This window comes from Zonotrichia albicollis, chromosome 8 (genome assembly GCF_047830755.1).
Source record: "Zonotrichia albicollis isolate bZonAlb1 chromosome 8, bZonAlb1.hap1, whole genome shotgun sequence".
In the NCBI taxonomy this organism is placed as follows: domain Eukaryota; kingdom Metazoa; phylum Chordata; class Aves; order Passeriformes; family Passerellidae; genus Zonotrichia; species Zonotrichia albicollis.
The window spans coordinates 17,284,762-17,309,569 of NC_133826.1; the positions used below are offsets into that span (position 1 = coordinate 17,284,762).

Below are 24,808 nucleotides of genomic sequence, written 5' to 3' on the forward strand. Positions count from 1 at the left end.
GGGCGGGGCCGGGCAGGGGGCGGGGCCATCGGGGGCAGGGCCGGGCTCCCGGCGCCGCCGGGCTCGGGGCGTGTCGCGCCGCGGCAGGGTCGGGTCCGTGTGTCGGTCCGGCCCCGAGGGCCAGCGGCCGCAGGAGCCCGACCCGGCATCGCCCCCAACGGAGTACCCAAGGCACACGTGGCGCTGCCCGGCAGTAGCGGCCCGGGTTCTCTAACACCCCCCGAGCCGCGGCCGCGCCGGGCTGTGGCTGCTGTGCAGGCTCAGTAAATGAGAGGAACCGTCTGAATTGTGCTCATGACGCGTTCCAGGAACAGGTAGTCACTGACAGACACCGAGCTAAAAGGCCCAGAAGAAGCATCCAAATGCTTGCCCCTTCTGGCTGTGTTTGCACTTGAGTGAAACAGTGTCAGGGCAGCAGTCCAGTTTTACACCAGCTGGTTCCAGTGAAGACACACCGGGTAAATCCTGAAGGGTTATGGTTCGGGAGTATTTTCTTTTTTGAGATGAGGAGACTTCTGGAACACCACACTCTGACCAAAATCCTTCTATACTGGAGAGTTGAGGGGGGTGGCTTTTTTCTTCTGTAACTCATGTTAAACGGAACAGTGAGCCACAAATTCTAATTTTGCAGTCAGCTTGGGAATTTGAACTGTGTTTCTAATAGATTTTTCTTCCTCAAGCTGTATTGTGCTAGTAGAGGGAACCAATTTGCATAACTTCTGTCAGTCTGAAGCACTGCCTGATCGCTTTCTGGTACAGAAGGTTAGTTTAAATGGTCTTTATATTTATGATCTGATTAATTTTTCATGATTCTGAAATGTTTTCATGATTCTGTATGGTTAGAGAACATGTGGAAATTAAATGTACTGAAAGAAATGCCAGCCTATTTGGAGAAGCAATAATTTTGTTTCTGTTTTTTTCAGCATAAAAATCCAGAATGTCTAACCTGGCCCAAACGTTAATTCTCCAGTCTCAGGGTTAGCTTGTGGAGCAGTGTATGTTTCTGTATTATTTGCCCATATTTACACTAATAATGAATAATGTCCTGTTAGGGCTTTCTGATCAGCTTTTTGGCTTTCCAGCAGAGGCCTTTTCTTTTGGTGAAATTTATTATTTGATATTTCAGTAGCTTTGATGGTTATAGATCTGTGCAAGGTTAAACTTGGAGAGAGCAGACAGTTTCCAAACAGTATATAGCATAAATCTTTCTGTCTAATAGAACTTTATGGCAGTGAAAAAGCAATATTCCTTTGTAGCCTGGTAGATTTTGTTGATATTTAATTACCATAGCTCTTAAAGAAAAGATATCATGTAATGAAGACTGGGTGGCGGAAAAACAGTATCAGCTCTGTACTGCTTTATGCCACGTATGTAATCCTCAGCAGTGGCAGGAACACATCGCAGGAGGAGAAGGGATCTCAGCACAGTTCTGTTTCAGTCCAATCACTCCTGAAACATCAGGTAAACTATCAAAAAAAGAAAGGAGAATGTCTTCTAGCTCATGATCAGTTGCATTTTTCAAGTTATCTCATTAAGATACTTCAGCTCTTTAAAAAGAAAAATATTTCCCGCAGTAATTCTCAAAGACAAATAAATCACCCTTCTGAATGAGATGTCACTCCCGGCGGCCGGTGCATATTGTTCTTCTCCCGCAGTTTTTGAACCCCGGGAGCTGCAGAACTTGGCGGTCCCGCACTGCTGCGGCTGCCCGGGGCAGCGCCGCGGGCTCGGCAGGCAGCGCTGCCAGCAGCCGCCCACCGGCACGGCCGGGCAGCGGCCCCGGCCCGGGCGGGGCGGGGGGTCCGGGCGCCGCCTGATTGGCCGCAGCGAGGGGCCCCGCGGAAGGTGCCGCGGGCGGCGGCGGGGGCGGCGCGGCGGGTGCCCGCAGAATGGGCGGCAGAGCCGGCTTCTTCGAGGTGGGTGCGGGCGGCGCCGGGGGCGGGGGGCGGCCGAGGCGAGGCGAGCCCGGGCCAGGTCCCGCAGCGCAGCATCCTGCCGCCGGTGGACGGGGCTGCCCGGGATCCCGGCGGGCTCCTTTCTCTTCCCCCTCCATCTGCATTGAAGCGCCGGGGAGCCGGAGCCAGCCGCTCCCGACTCTGCCGAGGGAAGTGACCGCCGCCGGAGCCGGGCAGAGGGGCCCGGAGGGGCACGCTGCTCCCGGGGGTTTCACTGGGGCGAGGGAGCAAAGGCGGCTGCCGCCCGCCCCGTCCTCTCCTTCCCCGGGCACGTTCCCCTCGCCGTTCCCGATCCCCGCGTCCCCGGTGTTCCCAGAGAGCGGGGCGGAGGGAATCCCCGGGCTTCCCGGCGGTCTCGCGGAGGCGCCGGATCAATGGCTCTGGGCTTCTCGCGGGTCCTGCCTAGGGCAGTACCGCGGGCAGCCTGCGCTGGCTCTGGCAGCGCGTCCCAGCCCTACGGAAAGAGCGAGAGCGAGGAATGTTCTCGGCACCTTCTGTCCCCAACTTCTCGGAAAACCCCGTGGCCAGCCGCTGTGCCCCTCGCCGGCAGCCGTCCCGCGCAGCCTTCCGGCCCGGTGCAGGCGTGGCCGCGGGCGGCAGCGCTCCGGGCCGGCTCGGCGGCAGGGAACCGGCGGGCCAGTTGGTGCCCTGGCCGAGAGGACAGTGCCCGTGCCCGGCGGATACGGGCAAGAGCCCTCTGCTAGCACGGAGCGCTCGTCTTGAGTGGGGAATGAAAAAAGCCGGGCGGAGTTTAGTACAGTCAGCTAGCTCCTTGTGCTCGCAGAAAGCGCAGAGTAACGTGCACCTGGGGAGCTTCAAGGGTAACATCTCATCCACTTACATAAACAGCCACACCGACTCTTTGCTAGAATTAGTTAGGCTGGCTAATACAAGAAATCTAAAGAGCGGCTTGTATTACAAAAACAGGTATGTACAAGCTAAATTACAGCAATCCTGAATGTGTTTCTGCAGGCTTATACTTGGGTTTCTCAATCACGACTTACCTAAAAAAAAAATGCACAGGGAGGAATGTTCCTCCTCCTGTGCAAATTACAAATCAGTTGTTGTTATAACACTAATAGAATCCAAAGTCATCTGAAAATCATCTACCCCATTAGTAACTCACCATGACCTAAAAGTTCAGGTTTTACTTTTCAAAGATATAAAAATGATCCAGACATCACAATTCAGCAAAATAAACTGCCTATAGCTATTTTGGGTGTGAGCTAGGCACCTGCTTTTTCCTCAGCAGTGCTGACTTCCCAGGATTGTTTTAGGAAAAACAACCAAGCTTTTACTGCCTCATGGATTTCTAACAGTGAGGTAGAACTCAAACTGTTGTGAGATCCAAATGCAGGAGCAAGCACATGCGTAATACCCTTCTGATTGCCCTTAGTCACTTCAGGTTTGCTCTTCTGCCTAGACTTATTTGAACTCCTGAAGAGCACTAGTTACTAGAAGACCTCAAAAGCACGGATATCATTATTGTTACCTGATTTTGCAGATGGGGAAACACACAAAAGTTGAATGACCTGCTCAGTCTTGCTAGGCAGGACAATAGCAGGAGATCCAGGTCTTTGGAGTCCTAAATCAAGATCTCGTGTTTAAGCAATACTAAAGCAAACTCAGCATGATTCATGAATTTACATGTCAGCCTTGTATGTCTTAGTGCTTTTCTTTTTATAGCAGATAATGGGTGGAAAGAGATTTGCCCAGCTCATCCCGTGCGTGAGCTGTCTCAGGGGCAGGATGGGGACAAAGGCTGCCTAAGTAGCACCAGCAATGCAGTTCCCTATTGCTTTCTGCACTGTTCTCCCTGATTTGTTTTCTGTTACAAATTCATTGACTTTGAATCCTGAATTGCATTTCCCCACCACACATTCAAAGCTGAGCTATGTAAAGAGAGAAGGTGAGTCTCCCACTTCTCTCAGTAGTTCCTGGGGAGGCCAGGCAGAATTTCTACTGTTGTTATAAACTTTAGGGTTCACTCTTTGAGGAACTGTATAAATTTGTACTTTCCCCTAAGCATTTATAAATAATTTACTCTTTACTGTTCTTCTATGGTGCTTCCTGATAAGAATCACAAATCACTTCACAATCACCAAACTGTCATCTTTACTTCAGATGTTGGTTTGTTTCTACTTTCACCTCATTTTTTAATCACTAATAGTTCAGAAGAAGCTTCTCAAGGACAACTATAAATAAATATGCATATACTTGAAAATACTGCACCGGATAATTTGAGGAGATTCAACTCCAGACTGAGAGATGTATGACAGAGACTTGTATCTAGATTAATATTCTTTAGGAGTCTTAAATTCTCTAAGTCGCATAGAGAACAACTCTTCTGACCTATTTGAGGTTTGTTTCAGAGCTTATGATACTGTTTATCCTAACAGTGCCTCTTTTCCTCTTTCCCTACGAGGGATGCCTATGTGATGTGCTCAGATATAAATATCTCCAGTAGAGCTCTGAAGTTAGACTAATGAATTGTACTATTTCGTTTTACTTGACAGGTTTAGGTCTTCAAAAGCATTTCATGTAAAGAAAATAGTATGGTGTTCTGACTTCCAAGAGGAAAGATCCTTGAACAAATATATTCATACTGTAGAGAATTAGTATCACAAGAGCCACAGTTGTACTTTTGCTTCCTTAATTAGTTTGGATAGTAAGTGCCTTTTGTGAGCAGCAATACCCAAAAATGTTTTGGAATCTTCACTCCCTGATGATAGATTGAGCTGACATGTGCAGTACAGTCTAAAAGCAATAATATACTGGCCCCCCTTGCTGGCATTTAAAGTTCCCTCCCTCTTCTGTCTGTGATGAAAACCCTCTGAATGTAAGGGGGTGGCGACTGCTGTCGGGCTGGCATGGCTGGGATGTCACAGCTCCTGTTACAAAGGCTGCTCCCTCTCAGAGCTATGCTGTCTAAAGCCTCAGCAAGTAAGAGCACTGAGAGCAAGTGCTAAAAGCAGAACTGCAGAACATTTCAAGATGCTGTATCTTCCAAGAATTGCCAGAAAGACAAGGCCACAGATCAGACATTTGAACAGTCATTTAAAGGGATAATTGAAAATTTCCCTGCTGTTTGAAGACATGTGCTCTGTTTTCACAAGTAACACTAAAGATTATTATCATAGAAAGCGATGAGATGACAGGGCAAACATTATCCCTTACTCTTTTAACACCACTTTTCCCCACACTTACCAACACTTCAACATTCAGTTGTACTGCTTTACTTAGAAGACAGCAATTTGTCTTTTTTCCTCTGTGAAGCTTGGAAGAGAAACTTAATTTTGTATAGGAGAAGATGATAGTAAAACATTAATTGGTAGGAAGTACCTGGAACTACTCAGAATTTGAAGGCTACATTTGAAATTATAAGTCTTATATTAGGAAAAAAAGGGCTTCTTTGAAGTGTATTTAGAAAAAAACCAAACCACCAGTTTTGTAAGTTCACCTGTCTGTATAATCTCTAAAATTCCCAGGGTTTCCAATCTTCCTGCGCTATCAAAAGGCAGCAGACCCATCCTTGATGCTGCTAGGTAAAAAACAAAGAAAAAAAACCTCTTCAATTTCTTCAATTCCATGTCAAAAGTATACACTGTATGTACATTTTGACATCCCTACAGCAAATTATGCACAATGAGTAGTAATGAAACTAGAAATACTGAAGTTTGATAATGCAAACACAGTGCTTATACAAAGAAATGATTGTGATTTCACAAAGAATTTGTGTAACTCTTCTACCTGAATATTGCCATTGTAGAAAACAACCATAAACTAAAGCCCCAAGGCAGTGAATATTCTCTTGCACAAGGAAAAGGCTGTGCAGTGGTGTTGGAAAACCTGGATGTCTACTTAGCGTTGAGTCAAAGCTGGCTCAGGTTCTCAGATGGAGGCACTCCAATGTGCTTCATAGTGACAGTGATACTCAGTGAATGATGTGACTTTTCAGTATGCCTGGGAAATTGGCAACATGCAGCTCTGTGTTAGCCAGCCTAAGTAAATATGCACTGAGTCAGTATTAACTGGTGGAGGTTCCTTTTCATCTTGTGTATCCTGCAAGATCTCATAGTAGTAAAAGCTGAAAAGTTCTCATAGATTTTCAAGAGCCAGAAGTCACTGTAAATGCCTTAATGACTTTTCCTTTCTTGAAAAATAAATCAGCCTCCCACCCCAAGTGAATAGACCTTCCTTTTCCTTCCTGACTGTTCTTATGCTGACTCATTTTATCTCTGCCAATTATGAATCCATGTCTTTCTGAAGGATGAGCATTTGTAGCTCTGGCTGTTAGCATCCCTAGGCCCAGGTCCACAAAGCAACTTGGGTTTTGCAATGTGTTTGGGTAGGCACCCAGCTCCAAGGTTAAATAGGACAATTTGGTCAGAGTATCCAAGTTTAATTCAACTCTTATCTCTTTACTGTGTGGTATCCCAGAAGGCATCTGCTGTAGAGAAATACTGAACAGAATTACAATGGAAGGGAGCAGTGATAAAAGGAGCCCAGAGAGACAGAAATTCAGGCTTTCTCTTTGGTAGGAGACAGCCCTTTTCACTGAATTCCTCTCCTGCCTGTGGTCTGCCTGTGGGAGAAATGGGGAATGGCAAAAGATATTCCAAAGCAATTTTCCCACTTCCTGACAGTGTGTCTAACTATTACATGTAAAGCATGAAGAACTAGATCATCTCCTTTGCTGACAGTTTAGTTTCATTCAGAAAGAATCTAAATGCTGTGCATTGTGCTGACCTTGGGATAAAGATGCTTACTGGATCAATATCCTTGGGGATTTAGATGAGAGCATGTCTAACTAGCAAATCAGAAACAGGTGGAAGAAATAAAAATGCAGTATGAGTGTCAGCACAGGTCAAACTCTGGCTTGCAGAAGAGGAGAACTTAGGAAGCTGAGGAGTAAATACCTAGAGTATCTCTTGTGAACCTGTTAGACATCTAAATTCTACAAAAGTGAAAATTCATTTTAGAAAACCCTTTGAGTATGAGCATCACTGTATGTCTTTATACACAGTGAAATAATGCAATAAGATTCTAATCTTGTGAAATATGAGCCATTGCTTCAGAGGTAAGGATTTGTTTAGTTGGACTGCTTAGAGAATAAGGCTTGGCATTCCACAGGTAAGATGATGAAATTTTGCTATGTGAACATTTGCTTGGTTCTGGTTTGGGAATTTCTCCCATAGCATGTGGCTAAGCTGTGAGACTCCCTGCCTCAGGACTGTTTACACAAGTTTAAAAGGCAAATGCATAAACTAGTTGAAGAAAGAAATCCATGAAAAATTATTAAATTCATGGGCAGAACTTCTGGTGCAGGAGAATCAAAATCACTGTCTTCCCTTTCCCTCAGTCACTACATTCTTGCCCTGTTTTATTGCTTCTTCTGAGTCACCTGATGCTGGCTGTTTCAGAAAGCAATTCTAGATGGATCCTGAGACACATCCTCTGCTGCAGTTTGTACCTTTCGGTGCAAGAGAAGCTTCAGACTGAGAGTCAGTTGTAAAGCAGCAGCACAAACAGAATTTTCAGTGTAAGTACACTTACAGCAATCTCCCTTTGGCTTAACTCTTGACTTGAAGAAAACTTCTTGATATGCCCTAATGTGACATCACACTAAGGCATGCTTACTCCCTTCAGGAACAGCACAATCTACCAGAAAAGTCAAAGGAGATAGAGAAAATTAATAATTCTATAGGAAAAATGTTTAGAAATATTCAGTTTGCCACAGTTTGGACTGTGGCAACCAGTAGATTGGTTTTTTAAATTCAAATAAACTGATTTATGTAAGCATTCTGACAGTTTAGGGAGAATTCATTCTGCTCATTGCTCTTTCTCAGACTGGTTGGGTCCTATACTGTGAAATAAACTTTTTTTTAACTGTGTAATTTCAAAAGTAATCAATACAATATATGCTTATGTCAGTGCTTATAAAGTCTCACTCAAGTTTACTCAATCTGCTGATTACAAATGGTTTCAAATTAAACTTCTAAGATGCACAGACAGGATAAATGTGTCAGTATTGCCGTAATAGTTATCACATTATTTTTGAAGATCTGTTGATCCTTTAGCACTTTAGCTATGGCTTTAAACTGCAGGAATTCAAGTGAACTATATTTTTGTAATCCTATTACAGAGACATTACATCTTAAAAACTCTTTTTAAACACTTTGCTCAGCTGTTTTTCCCTTATGAATACTTTTATTTTACCTTTTTATTTTCTGAATAAAAATTTAACAGCTGAATATACTTTTCTCTACTTATATTGTGTATTGATTATTCTTTACCCTCAACCTGTTCTAAACATTAATAATCAGGATTTTTTCTTTTACTAATGACACTATTGATCTTTAATCCTTATGCAATTGAAGAAATTTGTCTTCTAATCAAAGATATATATTTGTAGTCACTTACAAAAGAGTTTTTAAGGTCTTACACAAATCTGCCTATTGATTAAGTTCTACTCTAAGTAGTCTCAGAGAAGCTGTAGTTTAAAATGTCTTTAAAAATTCACCAAATAAATGGACTGTAAGTCTTACTGCACTAATGCAGGCCAACAGTTGATGTCCTATTGTGCTAAATGCTTTGAAAACACAATGAAATTGAAATTCTCTAAGCCAAACAATTTATGTTTAAAAGAGATGCTACCCATCAGTAAGTGTTCCAAGAACAGATTGCCGGGTGTCTGAAAACTGTTGCCAACCAATGCATTAACTGCCTTGGTGCTGTGCCTCAAGGCTGGAAACATTGTGTTCAGTGCTAGGGTGCTTCATGGGATTGGCCAGGATGTTCAGGAACTACGTTTCTTGCTTTGGATCAGGCTTTTCTGTTCCTTCTGCAGGGAACACCTACACGGGGGATGTTCTGATAAATCTAAGAGTGTGATAGAGGAAACAGTCACCTTGCTTTCACTCTGTTGCTGCACAATTTGCTGTGGACTGAAGTGGAATCTAAAGCTGTGTTCTGGCATCCATCTTTCTGAAAAGGAAAAGAATGTTTGATATTTGCTCAGATCTTGAAAATAATTGAAAGTAAATTAAATGTTTGAAGTGGGGGGGGGGGAAAGAAACATTGAGCAGTTTAGGTTGCAGGAGCCTTGTGGAAATCATGAAAACTCGTGCTCAAAGCAGATACAGCCAGATCAAATGGCATTGGGTCTTGTCCAGTCCAGCTTTAACTGTCTCCAGGAATGGAGATTCCTGACACATTCCCTCTCACCATTATCTCTGTGCACTTCCAAGAAGAGTCTGGATCCATCATCTCTGTAGGCTTCCTTTAGCTATTTGCATGGACCAGTAATAGGCAGGTATGACAGTTTGGCATTTGAAAGAATTGTGCTGGAACAGAACCAAATAACAGTGGAATCAAGCTTTATTTGTTTGTTTTACACACTGATTCTACAGAGATTTCTGTACAGCCACTCCCATGAAAACCATGGAGCTAAAGAAAAACTCTGTAACTTTCAGTCTGGTCTTGTGCCTAGCAAGAATAACCAGGCTAAAATACCATAAGTGGTAGGAAGATATTTAAACCACTGTAATTGACCTGGAGAATATCTCTGGTCAGAGATATTCAGAGATATTCTCACCAGAGGCCATAAATTAAAACTGCGCCTGGAGGATTCTGAATATATATATATATATATATATTTGGGTTGGGTATGGAATGGGAAGGGCACTACTAAAAGTGTAGGGACTGCTGCAGTCTGCAGGGTATTCATTGACAGAAGAGCTTTGAGATACACCAGAGGTTTCAGTAGTCCTTGTAGCAACTTGGCATCAGAAGGGAAAAAAAGTGGTATACAGCCCCCTCTCTGCCCTGCCCTGTACTTGTTCTGTGGACTGCAAGTGTCAGAATAATGTATTTCAATAATAGTCTTCTGGGAAAGGAATCCATTTCATTTGCTTTCCCATGGAGATTTCACACAAGCAGATATTAAAACTGTAAATATGTGTTATTTTAAATATAAAAAAAATCAAGGGAAAACATATCCCAACAATCCATCAGATACTTGTTAGGTATCACAAAGGAGGAACACCACTTATCTTCCTCAATGTCCCGGTCAGAGCTTACAGTGCACAGGCAGAAACCACCATGGCATTAGTGTTCCTTGTGGAGATCAGATTTGATAGGTGGGACTGGAGCTCAAGTGCTCCATTGCTGTGGCAGAAGAGAACCCTTTGGGACAAGTGAAACAAGGAAATAAGATACTCCAACCAAGCGATCTCTTCAAAGCAACCCTCTGAGAAAGATACTGGACTGTGACTCCTATTTTTAGTGAGGAATCATATTTAAAGTCTAATATTAATCTATTCTCTTGGCCAGTTAATACCAAACATAATTAATTCTAGATGTTTATATAAAAACCCCAACAACTGCAGTGAGGTTTAGGGAGCTGCTGCAACTGGGCTTTGAAATGTCTGGGGACTTTTCTGCTTGGCTGTTGATCAAATCATAACATTTTGCCAAACTGCCATTTGATCATGGAAATAAACTGTTCTTTTCTTTTCAGAGCTGTAGCTAAACCTCTGCTTGGAATATGAAAAGCTATTATGTAATTATAAAACAAATGATTGAAGAGGCAAGAGTGACACTGACTATTCCTATAAGAAATGTTTAAGTGTTTGTGAAGCCCAGGTATTTAGCTGCATTTGTTCATTATGTCCACCAATATTTTCCACTCTCCTGACAATTAAAATATTTTTGAAATAATACACAATAATCTTCAAGCTTTATGTACTCAGAATATTTACTTATATTCATATATATAAATTTAATTTTTTTCTCAAGCTCTTTCTAATTTTATGAATCATAAAAGTACTGTTCCTTAGTGATTCCTGTGAAACTTCTCTACCCCTTACTTCTTCCACTTGTTCTAGCATAAGAAAATATCCAAGATCACCTTTTTTGATCAAACACCTAGCTACTTCTGCTACTGAATATATCCAAGAAGACAATTCATTTGGCTTTTTTGTTTCCAAGTTGAGTGCTTTTGGAAACTGGTGATTGAAACTGTCTCTTGAGAACATCAAGAAGGTTTTAAACTCAATTCATAGATCAGAGAAAAACAGTGTCCCACTCTGAGAGTCACAGAAAATTGTGAATTTGGGAATCATTATTTAGCCAATAATGGTTAATTATAATTTTGTGTCCTCTCAGGTGGAAATCCTTGATTGGGAGACAAAGAAACAGCTATGCTTCCTAGATAAGGTAAAACAAAAATCTGCTTAAAAGACTAGGTGACTTTTTAAGAAATTATTAACTTTTCTGAAGTAAATATGGTGTTTATGAAGAGTATTTAATCTTCTGGTAGCTTTTCCTTGGCCACTTGCAATGATTATGCAAGCTTCATACTGACTGCAGTGTATTCCAACCCTTTTCCAGAGGGAGCTTTTGGGCAAAAAGGACAACTTCAGTTGTCCTTACTAAGTTGCTTTACTAAGAAGGTGCCTGTTGTTTGATACTCAGAAACCATCAAATTGTCACTGCTGTAATAGTAACTCTTGATCGCTGCTAGAGAAGCTGCCTCTGAAACAGGCGTCAAAAATTGTCCTGCCTTTTTCCTGTCAGTTCTTTGAATCCTTCATGCCAAGGGTAGACACCTGTACAAAACAGTTACATTGTCTAAGTCACATTTCTATTTGGCCTAATAGTCTTGCACCTAGTAGTTGTCATTCAAAACATGCATCTTATATTTACAATATTTTTGTTGCCTAGGTGGAACCAAATGCTACAATTAGAGAGATCAGATTGATGTTCCATAAATTATGTGAGTATAACTTCTGCAGCAGCTCACATCAGAATATCCAGTACATAAATAGGAAAAAAATTAAATAATTGAAACATAATGTACGCACACATAATGCTGATAACCTGCACATGAATGTGATCACAGCGAGATTTCAGTAAAATTATTTTATCCTATCCTGATACAGCTTTGTATTTTTTTTCTGCTGTATAATTATCACCTATATTAGTGTTGAATAAATATTTAAAAAACCTTTAAACAAAGCTCATCTTGTATTGCGTTCATTATAGTAGTGGGTGATCTAAACTGAACATTGTGTATCACACAACTCTGTATGGTCTTACAGATCCTCGGTGGTACCCAGCAAGGCAGTCAATAAAACTTGATCCAAGTAAGTACTTGTGAGGTCTGCAGTAACTAAACTGAGCAGGGCCCTGGCAGGAAAGGTGTGCTTAAGGGTGTTGGCTCTTAAGAATCTGTTTCCAGACATTTTAATTAGCACTGTGAAAGCTGAAGAGAATCCAGAACAAATATAATTCTTTTGAAGGAAACATAGTTACACCCTGGTGCTTGGTAATTACCTCAGGAGTTCGCACGTTGTTCCAATGCACTTTCTAACTACTGAGCACTGTTGCTCTCCAGAGAGGCAGCACAGGATCTAGATATTCACTGCCCTTAGCTGCAGTCAGATGATCTCCATGATGATGCTCAGCTGGAGTACCAAAAAGGGCTGTGAGTTTGAGCTATCAATTCACATAATCCTCTGTTCTCAGGCAGGAATTACAGTTCTTTTGAGGGAAGCTAATGCAGAACACATTGCTGTGGACATAGCAATTGCTGACAAAGCTGATGACAGCTGGCTGACTTCATTAATACACTTGTAGGTATTGCTACTAGAAGCCTCTTACATGGCCTGAGTCCACAAAAGTCTAATTGCCAAACTGTGTTAATTCATCTTAGCTAAAATATAACACTTTCTTCCTTTGCTTTCATTAAGGATAAGTTTAAACAATCCCTTAAAAGTATGCTGGTGAAGATTTGCTCATTGTGTAAAATCTATCCATGGAAAACAGATGTATCTTGTTTCCTTCTTTGAAAGTCTCCCTTGTCAGATTCTTCTATGAATTTACATAGTGAGACTTGCCATGAGAAAATGCTGGCCTTTGGAGGTTCTTCCAAATCTAGACATTGAAAGCTCAAGTGCAGTGGAATCACCTCATAGCTGGTTGTTTGGGAAAAGAAAGGCAGTAAAAATTTCTATAGGAGAGTTTTCCAAACACAGCTTATCCTACCTTCTGTTTGTCTGATGATGAGCAATGAGAAAAGCAGAAGAGAGAGAGAGGTGCAGCTGACTAGGAGGTCAGGAAACTGTCATAAAGGGCATTGCCCCATCAACAAGTTCTGCTGTTGGCAGTGATGAAGAAAGTCTACTAGACTAGACAGGCACATAGGATTGGGAATTCTTTTAACTGTTTTGGTGTGAATAGAGGACCCAGGCTTATATGTGATTACAGGGTAAATAAAAATTAAGTGTAAATATTCTTGGTCTGTTTAATGAGACTCCAATAAACCCACATCACATCAAGGTGTCTCATAGATAAAGCACCATATAAAGCTAGTATGCTTCCAAAGTGGACTTGAATGTCACTAAGATGTAATTACTTCTTTCCTTCTCAGAAGGAAAGGCTCTGAGGGATGAAGAAATCCTGCAGCACCTCCCTGTTGGCACAACTGCTACCTTATACTTTAAAGATTTAGGGCCACAGATAGGATGGACTACGGTGAGCTCTGCTTCAAGTCTGAGCCATTTCAATGGCTAGTTTTCCACAGTTAATCCTTACGTCACTTTTTGTTTCTCTCCAATATTTCTGCATGATGTCTGTTCTGATAGTGAATGCAGGCAATGAATCCTCATTGCTTCAGTTCATTTAATCAGGGAAAGCAGTAACAGATTGAATGCCTATTCAGTTCTCTGGGAGAGCAGCAGTGGAAAACCTGCTGCAGGGTAGGCTGGCTCTGCAGAACTAAAATTCAGATTGTCAAATGGATGTCTACTGCAAAATCATTATGAACTAGGTATGCAAATGCCTTTGGCAATCTGCTCCACCGGACCTGTGTAACTCCTGACAAAATTAGGATTATACTCCATTGAGTTTGTCCTACAAAGAGGCATGGGAGCAACTTCATATGTCAGTACTTGAAGTGACTTCAGCAAGAAAATGCATAAAATTAAGATTAGTTGCTGTCTGCATGTGACTGTGTCCCAGGATGCCAGTGACAGGCCAATGACGGCTGATAATTTCTGCAATATTAGCAGCAGTCCACAAAGACCTTGCATATTTACTGTCTTAGCTCAAATGCAAATTTTATCACAACTCACTTGGCAGGCAACACAGCACTGCTGTTTATGCAGTGAGGTGACCAATGACCCTTCTAGCTCTCTAGAAGGTCCTTGCTGCACAGTATTACACTAGTTCCAATAAACAGCACGATGTCAAGGGAAAAGTACCTCATAATTTAAAGACATATTTACCATTTATTAGCTATGAGATATTAATAAAACCCTGTGTTGATTACAAATAGCAAAGACAATGTTAATAGGAGGTAAAATTTAAAAAGTCAAATATGTTTTGCAAGACTGAGTCTTCACATCTTTACTTTGGATGCAATGCTGATAAATCAAGCAGCTATTACTCAATTCAAAACCCAGGAAGACAGACAAAGGCCTCTAATGGCAGTGTAGACTTCAAGACACACATGCATTAATATCCATCAAAATATCACAGGGCAGAGTAACCCCAGGCTTCTACCATTTCGTAATCTTTTGCTCTCCCTGCCCTTCAAGCTACTTCATTCAAATATAAACTAACAAATAGTTTAGTAGTATCAAATCAAAAAGATGAGCCTCTCATCTACAAGCAAACCTGATCTTCACCAGAGAAAATGCTGATCATAACAGAAGTCCGTAACTCAGCTTTTCTGAGTATCAAAACAACTCTAAACACATTAGAGAACTGGGATTGTTTGGTTTTCTTTTTTGTTTGCTTTCTTTAGTTGTTGGGTTTTTGTTTGTTTGCTTGTGACAGAAGTACAATCAATTTCCCTTCTTTCTCTGTAGGTGAGGTATGGACCTACTTTCCTCACTTATAGATGGGTGGAAAATTCAGCTGTTAATATTTGGTCCAAAGTTAACTTCAATTTAAAGTGATATTCCTAAGAAATACACACCTATCGGAATGAATTCAAGTTAGAGAAATAGCTTCTCTGGTTTCCTCTCTTTTTTTCCCCTTTCTTTTTATTTTCCTTCTAGTATTCCAATTAAAGCTTGTTTGAACATAGAATGAAATCATTGTTTCCCAGGACAACTGCTGTGCTAACTGTTCACAAAGATGGGGTCACTGTGAATACTTACAAGCTGTGTTTCGAGTTTAAACAAAATTCATTCAGTAGAAGCAGAACTCCTATTTCTCAAGACAAATTCTTCACCAAATTTCATTTTAAACCAAAATAAAGCATCAGCTTTTGAGTGCAAGAGAAGGGTGAGAGCTGCATAAATGTAACATGCATGCATATTTGTCATGATCTCTGGGCTGCCATTGTTATCTTTTCATACCCATACTGTGTCTGCTGCACTGGCAATGGCTGTTTGAATGCAACTGAGGCGAATAATTGCAAAATATTTAAGTGCATGGCTACCAGTTTCATAGCCAAACCTTCTACTACCTCCCTGCCTCTCTTAATGCCATCCTGGATGTGTGGAGGTGTTTATCCCACTGCATTAGTTGTCACAAAGAGACCAAAGCAAAACCATCATCTAATTCAGCTGTCTAATGATTTTCTCTCTTTTTGCAGGTATTTTTGATAGAATATACAGGTCCATTGTTCATCTATTTTGTGTTTTATTTCCGCATGAATTTTGTCTATGGACTGGATGAGAGGTTTACATCAAGTCCACACCCAGTAGTTAAGTAAGTCTGTTTGCAGGCTTGAGCAGTATTTCTTGTAGTCTTTTTCCAAATGTCTTGCCACACATGGCTTTTTTAAGCACTCTTAAATGCTTTTGTCTTGCTGTTTCTAGCTTGGCATGTATCTGCCATTCTTTCCACTACATCAAAAGGTTGATTGAAACAGTATTTGTTCATCGATTCTCCCGTGGGACTATGCCACTGAGGAATATTGTGAAGGTAAATAGTGCCAGAGTCTATCCACAGCTGCCCTTGTAAATCCAGCCTAGCCAGCCTATGCTCTGCCTCTGCACCAGAGACATTTTGTGTGGCTTTTGTAGCAATGCACAGCATATCTCACCCATAAAGCTGCCCCAACTTCTTTCAGATTTCCTAATGTCACTATTGTATAACCCATATGCTGTCATACTGTTACTAATATTATAGAAGTCTCATTACTTTTTAGAATTTTAAACCTTCAGTATACCCTTCCTTTTCACTCAGCGAGATCCTTGGGTGTGAATGTTTTAGTAACAAGTTAACTTTAAAGGTAGTACAGGCAGGCACAATGGTGAGAGAGCTGCTTTCTTGGAAAAAAAAAATCTATTTTTGTAACAGTCATTTTATATCTGCTTTGCCCCTAAAATTCTCTTTGTTGTTAAGGAACTGTTAATTTACCTTGGATCCAGAGCAAAGCAGCTCAGTTGTTCTGCATTTTCTTCTCCACAGGAGCATTCCCTGATGTCACCAGCGCTGCTGTGGCACAGGGCAGCTCTTGGGGTGCAGAGTCTGTTCCCTGGGTGTCTGAGAAGTAGTACAGTGACTGCATGGTTATGCATAATTATTTTATAAATGTTTGTAAAAGAGAACACACCAGTAATCAAAAGTACAACTTAGTCTAAGGAAGACAAGAGATTATCAACTGGAAAAGCATTTGGGATTTAGGCAGTTCCTTGCAATTTGCACTATGGCAGTGATACTTGCAGCAGCTGAAGCTCTACCTTGTGGCCAACTCCTTACAGCTGTCCAGTGGCTCTGGTCCTTCGGGTGATAGCTTTCAGGAAAGGAGGGTCTGTAGTGGGGCAGTGACCCTCCAAAAGAATCCTCCCTCAAAATTTATTGGGCTTCCTGCAGCAAGAGTTGTTAAAAGGTTCACAGATCTCATTCTTGACACAACAGATCTTGCAGATCTCTTGTTCTTGACACAACAGTAGCTGTTTAGCAGTGCTTGGGTTTCATTTGCTTTTATAATTTCATTGGCCTTGGTGGTGTTACTCCAAAATTCTGCCAGTGTGAAAAACATCACATCTTTTTTTCCCATTTTTCCATCACACAGAAGTGGTAGACAAGGCTTCTTACTTTCAGGGTTTGATCATATACACAGCAGATATAGATAGCTTCTTTCCTAAGTGCAGTGGAATGCTATGGGGTACAGGAGATACTTCAGCCTCAATAAGCAGAAATCTGAGATGGGAATTGATGAGAGATGGGATTTTCATCCCTTTTTCCCAAATGGAACTAGGAATAAATTACTCCCTACAGTGCAGCAGCCTCACCAAAAGCAGAGCATACTAACATAGTGTAATTTTTTCTAAGACATGATTTTTCTAGGCATTGGAAAGGCAGAATACCTGATTTATCTGGACCTAGTAAACAACTCCTTAGGGTGAATAAAATAGGCATTAATACAAAAATTGTGTGGGGATAAAGAACTAATTGAAAGAAAGATAATTATGGCTGTGCCAAAAAAGGATCAGTCCGACCTTTAATTATAGGGAAGTACCAGAAGAATTCCTCAAAGATTAGCCTCATGATTGGTCTTATATGGTCTTTCTTTACCCATGAACATTTTTGTGAGTAAAAGGAAGGGATATCATCACTTTGTAGAAAAACATCTGGAGGAAAGAGAACATTAGATCTAAATAAATATTATTTAAAGTATTGAAATAGTATTTATTTAGACAATATAAGAAGACAAACAGAAGGGTACATGCTGGTCATGAGTAAACATAGGCAGGATATTAAGAACTATGGATTGTCAGTTGCAGTGGAGAAGATGAAAGTCCTAACTGTAAGTTTGGAAACTGAGGAATAATTTATTTCTGGGATCCCTGCAATAGCTGAACTTGACCTGCAGCATTATAAGAGACTGTTGTAAAGCTTTATTATTCAGGATTCACAGAAACACTTTCTTTTGTCCAAGTGGGTTTATGAAGTCTGCATGTTCCTATTTGAACCTCACTGGAGGCGTTTGGATGAGAAATATGGATTCAATGGCAGCTGGACATTTACCAGTATTACTGTAAAGGTCCTTAGCAGTGGTAGACCCCACTCATCCTGAAGTTTCTTTTCTTATAACCGAGGAATAGTCTTGCAGCAAATCATGTTCTTTGGGTGATTAGCACTTGTTCAGTTCAATTAGAACATGCATTGTTGGGGACTGAGCCATGATAATTCATTTTTTAATTCTACTTCACTGAAATCCATTGCCATATGTTCCATCCTGTGCCAAGCCTTGAAGCTAGGAGAAGGTTTTCTTGAAGATGTCATTCCAAGATTACAAGAAGCTGTTTCCATCTAAGTTTGTACAGCAGTCAATAATTTGTGTCTGTTGAAGAAGCTAATTTTAGGGAGGAAACAGTAGTTTATGGATAAGACACTACCTATACTGTTCCTCACTGGAATCATTCTCTTGGTTCTGCTGCATTTCCTGGGGGAAAAGGAAGTCATCACAGGGAAGCTATTTTTTCTGCTCATTCATCCCACCTGATTTGTAATTACTTGTTAATAATTTGCTCTTTTACATCACTTATCTCTTACACAATCTCATTACAGGGGACATACTTAGTGCTTGTATTACATCACACCCAAAAGGGTATCCATTTTGTCTGAGGTCTCTGGGCATTGCAGTGGTTCAATTAACCCTGAGAAAAAAATGGAAATGCAACTGAATGTTTGATACAGCTGCTTGCAGCAGATGAGGGGGCACCAGCATTTTCAGAAAAATGCACCATCAGACACTGCAGTCAGCTAGTGCAGGTTGGAGACGCTGAGGTAATCACTTTTCCAGGGTATTATTGCTAGAAATGCAGTTCTGGTATATACAGGGGGAAAAGACTGCAAAATTCAAAGCAAAACAAAGTAAGTTAAACCAGGCAGGAGAGCCTTGGATGGGATTTTTGCCTGCATGAGCAGGAAAGGAAGTGGTGAAGGAGAAAGCAGAAACACCTAGGAATGTCTAAGGTATAGGAACCTATTTGGAAGGCCAAGAAAAAGAAAGAAGACCAGGAAGACTAAGAGGATCAGAGTTTTATTTAAAATTGAAAATAGGATGCAAGGAAAGATAAGGCAAAGAAAAGAAAGATAAAGAGCTCAGTTGTGGTCTTGCTGAAGTCCAGGAGATAAACAAACATACCCAAATACATCAAAAACTGAGGCACTAGGTTTGGTAAAAAAGGACTAAACTGATGAGAGGCAAATGTTTGAATTGTTGAGGGTTAAAGTCTGTCTGCAAGAGAATGGCACCTAGAGGTCAGAGCACAGAGCAAAGAAGAGGAAGGGCCCAAGAAAAGGCCTCCCTCCCACCTACAAATATATAAGGAGGGAGAAAATAGCATGTCACCAAGACACCAAAGCAGCAATGCCTGTCAGAAAAAACCCCACAGGAGGCAGGGCCAAGGAGGCCAAATAAGAGGTAGAGGTTGTCATTGTATGTAGTTTTTTTCATGGATGAAGCCTATGAACAAGCACTGAGATTGGTGAGGAATGTGGCAGTACAGCCATGAGTGACAGCTCATTATCAGTTTAGAGAGTGGAAACTGCACGGCAGAAACACAAGGACAGCAGCAAAAGGGACTAACTAGACAAATCACAGTGAAAGTGTAGAGGAAAGCATCAGGCAGGAAAAGTTAAAGCATAGGAAAGAAAGAAACTGATGGGGTGAAGGAAAAGAGTACAGGAGATTGGGCAATGCAAAATAGTGAGTACAGCAGAGAGGACAGTGCCCAAATCTGGTCTTACAGTCTCAGGGGTCAGGAAAACAAGTTTCTCTTTAACATGCAGTCTGTATGCTCTTCAACTTTGCCCAATGGCTTGCCAGACAAGATAATTTTGTTTTCAGTCATATGGTCATACTTTCTAAAACTGTTTATAAATTTAAGAGCTCCAAGATATTTTAGAGGAAATCTAAACTCTATTGGTACCATTTCTTTTCTTATTTCCTGTTACCTGCTCCCACCTACCACACTTAGTACTGCCATTTCTTGTTGTATTATCAGCAAGTTGAAGGATTGTCCTGATCCATTATTATCAATAGTCCTTGCAGCAAATAGTGGCCTAAAAGACTGTACTAAAACAAAGAAAAATTGCTTATTTTTCAGAACTGTTTATATTACTGGGGATTTGCAGCTTGGCTTGCATATTACATCAATCATCCTCTTTACACTCCTCCTTGTAAGTAGCAAAACAGCCCTCAATGATTTAAGTATTTATGTATGTACTTCCTGTACTAGTACTAATGACATGCAAACTCTTTTTTTAATAGCTTATGGGAAAAAACAGATAAATTTTGCTGTGATCATGTTTCTGGTAGGTTTCTTGCTTTTTCTATAAAATGCTAAAATATCTTGCCTTGATTCTTTTGTCATATAAGTGGAGGACTGAATAGGATAAACAGATACTTAGGACTAGGACATTTGGGACATACTGCTAAAGCTAACCACTTGCATGCAAAACAGACAAATCTGTTGGTTTTTAATATGATTTTGTACAAAGGAATATTTTGATTCAATGTCCATTCCAAGAATAGGATATTGATCTGTTGGGATGATCTCTCATAATCTTTAAAAGTTTGTGACCTTGTGTTTAAAAGCCAGTGAGTTTGTTTTGTGAACTGTCTATTGAGCGTTAAAAATCACAACAGATCATAAATCTCAGAGAGAACTGGCCAGACAACTAAGAGAGTATGTTGCTGATAATTTCCAGTGATAAAATTTCATTTTGCTGAGCTTCAAAACCTGTTTATAGCTTTCTTTATGATTCAAAATTCTTCAGTCACTGTTCATTCTCACAATTCTTGGGAACACTTCATACATGGAGAAGCAAAGTCAGTGTAGCCAATAAGATGTACCTCCATACAAAGGCTTTTCCTATGTATGTGTAACTTGTTCAGAACATCAGCTACTCACTTGCTTTGACAAATTAATCATCAGTGACTGCAGGATCCCAAAGCAGCTTCCCAAGATGAAAATTCTGTGAGGTCATAATCTATTCACATTTTATTGAGAAACTCCGTAACAGAAAGCACAGAGCTGGGAATAAACTCAGGAGCTCTGACCACTAGTCATTTTCTAATAGTTATGCATTGCAGACACTGGAAAGTGTCCATAAACATATAAATGGGTCATTTCAATACACTGTCTTCATAATTGATTGGGGCAGCATGCTTTAAATCCAGTGAAGGAAGCTGGGTCAGTTACATTTCATGACTCATATCAATTATACTCTAGAGAAGAAAACTTACTTAGAGACCAAACTGTATCCTCCTTGGAATTTGAAGAATTTTTGAGAAACCAAGACTATGCAAATAAGTTTTTTGATGTTTTTAAAGGCATAAGAATAATCAAAAAAATAAAGCAAGTATCCCCCAAGTTCACTTCTATCCCCTGTGCTTTATTTAGATTTTAAAGGGATTATGTAAGTAATAAACTTGATACTTTGAACATGGAGTCCACAGTTTCTTTAAAATATCATAAAGATATAACAGAATATAATATGGACTCATATTTGAATGGAGATGTTTCATCCTTCTGTCAGTAGTCTTAGTTAAGGATATTTATTGTGTTAATAATAGATTATTTTCCTTTTCTTAAATATTTTAAAGAACCCCAGGAAATAACAGGAATAAAAGGAAGAAAAACAAATAGAAGGGAAGAACATTTTTAACTCTGTCATACTTTTTCTTGCAGCTGTGTGAAGCTGGAAATTTTTCCATTCATGTTGCACTCAGTGACCTCCGGAGAAATGGTAAAAACTGCGTCATCATTTTCAGTTTTGTGCAGCCATTCAGTGCTTCCTTCAGTTGCTCTGCTTCAGGAAAGACCTGATGCTGGGGGGTGTTGATACTGTCAGCTGACTGCTGTGGGAGCACAGGTTGCTCAGCACTGTAAAGATTGGATTCTAAGGGAAATCAGACAGTGCAAGGACTCTGACATCAGACTGTTGAACAGCATTTCTTAACTTACTGCAATCTTTACTGTTTGGGCTGGGTTGTGTTGGGAGCAGTTACATTGGTTATATGCCAGTGCAAAAGGAAACAATGCTGCTACAAACTCTGTTTTGGTGGGCAAGGGAAAGTTCCCTCATATGTATCCCACTCCTCTTGTGAGTCCAGAGGACATCCTCTCTTCCCACATCCTGTTTGTCCCTCTGACAGTCATGAGACACAGAAGTAGGCAGAGCTGGGTTGTCTTTACAGAAAACAATATATTTAGGAATATGAATATTTTGTGATTTGTTTTCTAATCTATAGGATCCAAAACCTGTAAGATCCCATATCCAACAAAGAATCCTTTCACATGGCTGTTTTTCTTTGTATCTTGCCCAAACTATACATACGAGGTATGTATTTTCAAACAAGATGTTCAGATTTTAGATTCGCTGAAAACATTTTTGTTTCTTTTAGAATGTTTTACATGGAAGAAACCTCTGAAACCGTTCAGCTCAGTACATTTCCCCTCCTTCCCTAAACCCCATGAAATCAGGTTGTGGACCAGAATTTGTCTGCTCTTCCTCCCCTCCCTTGGGTCAGTACTGATGTGACTAACCTTACACAGACAGCCCTGACCCTGGGTCAGTGCTTCCATGTGGCTGCTAGACAAGACATGCACTGTAAAGCAGGACAAATTCTGCAGCCAGGAACAGGGAGATTGTCACTGAACATGTGTTGCAATGAGAGATGGAGGTGTCTGGTGGATTTATAATGTAAGAGCCTAGAAATATCACTGCAGGCAGGAAGGTAGTGGTCAGACAAATATAAGATACTGTGATAGAGAAAACGAGCCAAAGTCATCTTCCCCATTTTAAGTTATGCAATCACTTGTGTTGGTGGTGACTGCTTTAGAAACTTGAATCAGTTTATCATTTCATATTCCTTAATAAGAAGCTAACTCCTGACTGAGTTCAAAAGCAGATAAAGTCAGTGCAACTCAGTGTAACATTCATTCTTGCACAGAAGGACAGTGTCAGGTTTGAAGTTCAGTGGAAATCAACAGATGTTATTGAGAACAGCATTGGGCCTTGGACTATAGAAAGTTGCCATTGCTAACAATGATGCAGGTCTGATGAATACAAATTAGGCAGAGAAACAGGAAGGACACTGTTTTGATGCTTTAAAGTTTGTCATTGTAATAGCTGTGGAAGCAAATGTGAAGGTTTTTTTTTTTTTGTGATAATAAGGCACTGTTCACCTTTTTAACTAAAGGTCATTAACAACAGAAATTGAGCTGGCTGACCTTGATTTTTTTATTTACTTATACTAGGACAAGGTTATTTTGATCAATAGAGACATAAATGCAAATGCTGTCACCAGAAATATTTTCAATTTCCTTGGCCAAAACAGGTGGGGACCTGGATCAGTTTCACTATCATGACTCAGTGTGTTCCAGGTGAGTAATGTTTTGGTACTTCAACCTGAAGTGATGTCAGCAGCAAGAGCATGCTTTTAATCTGATAATGAAATAAATATTTTTTCCCTTCCTTCCAGTGGGACTGTTCACCTTGCTTTGCTTCATTCAGATGACAGTCTGGGCAAAGGATAAACACTGCACCTACTTAAGAGAATTCAAGGATTATCCAAGTCATAGAATGCCAATTATTCCCTTTTTGTTGTAAGAAAAGAAGGCTCAATTTGAATATTGCACAGAACTTCAAGAAGAAAACCTCACAAATATCCTGCCAAATAAATGAATTAATTAAATGGATTTTGGTGCATGTTGAATCTCCACTGCTAAGGGAAATTGTACGCACTTGAAAGCTACACTTCCTTACCTTCAAGAATTCTCAACTCAGAAGCACCTTAAAAGATAAGGTTTCATTGCACAGTTGCAAAGAAAAAGTCCCTGCAGCTCACTGTAACCTGTACTAGTCTGTTTAGATTGATGGATCAGAGATCCTGAGAAGTCTGTGCTGAAGAGCAGCTCCAAATTTAGCAGTGGGATTCTGCAAGACAGAAGCACTCTGGAGGGAAGACACAGCAGCTAACTCCAGAGCTCAGTTCAGCCAGCAGGGCCAGCTGGCCTCAGGACAGTGGCATGATCTGCCTTCTTTGACTTGAAGAGTGTGTGCTGCCTGGAGGCAGGTGCTTTGTAACAGACAACATTACCAAAGAATATGAATAGTTCCTGGAATAAAGAAATAGGCCATATCTCAAAAACCTGATTCGGGTCTAACACCTAATTTGCCAAAAGAATCTTAAGTAAGAAATTTTTGTCTTATTTGTGAATGTAATATCCCATTCTGGGGTTTTATGTTTGGTTTTGGTCTTCTTCATTAGTAGTTGCATACTAGTAAATAAGATTCAGAAGCAATCTAACCTATGCCATATCTTTGATATCTGGCCTGTTTTGATATAACATCTCCTTAATTGACCTTTTACCTAGCATTTTACATCAGGCTTCTCTCAGTAGTTTTTAATACACTTTGTAAATACATGAAGTGACTGCTAGTCCTTGGAACGCTCCTCCTATTTTCGGAGCCAGGGAGAAAAATCAGCTTCATTTTGGACTTCCTGTGTTTACTTTGTCACAGGATGTTCTGTGGGACTTAGTTGAGGTTTGTGTAAATCTAGTTTAAAAAGGCTACTGAAATCTATCTGAATGACATTTTAAAGAAGCTATTTTAGAATATGAAAAGAATGCATAGATACTGTTTTGTTTCATAATTAATTTATTTATCTATAATAGATGTATAGAAAGATTTTTGCAACTATTTTTAAGGGTGAAATATGCAATAAAATCTATTTTAAAACCAATGGAAATAATTATGGCAAAAAGAGAAGGCTACAGCTGGTTGCTGAAGTTTCATAATATTTTGTATAGTAAAAAGCAAGAGTGTCCTTATAAAAAAAATCTACATCAATTGAAGAAAAATATCTT

At 40.4% G+C, this 24,808-nt stretch overlaps 1 protein-coding gene across 7 annotated transcripts; it reads left to right on the forward strand.

Moving 5' to 3' along the window:
• The first annotated feature begins 6 nt into the window (after positions 1-6).
• Positions 7-23,563, forward strand: LOC102066769 (very-long-chain enoyl-CoA reductase). Of its 7 annotated transcripts, XM_074546123.1 has the most exons (14): positions 1,582-1,916; positions 7,379-7,497; positions 11,124-11,174; positions 11,682-11,733; positions 12,059-12,103; positions 13,390-13,493; positions 15,565-15,680; positions 15,791-15,896; positions 20,036-20,108; positions 20,200-20,243; positions 21,623-21,680; positions 22,186-22,274; positions 23,275-23,320; positions 23,419-23,563. In XM_074546123.1, the coding sequence occupies exons 4-14, from the start codon at positions 11,718-11,720 to the stop codon at positions 23,544-23,546; spliced, it is 825 nt and encodes a 274-aa protein (XP_074402224.1). In that variant the 5' UTR covers positions 1,582-1,916; positions 7,379-7,497; positions 11,124-11,174; positions 11,682-11,717; the 3' UTR covers positions 23,547-23,563. The 7 variants fall into 7 exon arrangements, with proteins under 7 accessions (XP_074402226.1, XP_074402222.1, XP_074402221.1 ...); XM_074546125.1 differs by lacking the exons at positions 1,582-1,916; positions 7,379-7,497 and adding an exon at positions 7-762; XM_074546121.1 differs by lacking the exons at positions 1,582-1,916; positions 7,379-7,497 and adding an exon at positions 808-1,461 and having other exon boundaries at positions 13,393-13,493.
• Positions 23,564-24,808: the final 1,245 nt, after the last annotated feature.

Coding starts and splice junctions, on each gene's coding strand:
- LOC102066769 (XM_074546120.1), top strand. CDS start 1,315: ATGAAGACTGGGTGGCGGAAAAACAGTATCAGCTCTGTACTGCTTTAT. Junction 12,104..13,389: donor GTCAATAAAACTTGATCCAA/GTAAGTACTTGT, acceptor TTTCCTTCTCAG/AAGGAAAGGCTCTGAGGGAT. Junction 20,109..20,199: donor TCCTCTTTACACTCCTCCTT/GTAAGTAGCAAA, acceptor TTTTTTTAATAG/CTTATGGGAAAAAACAGATA.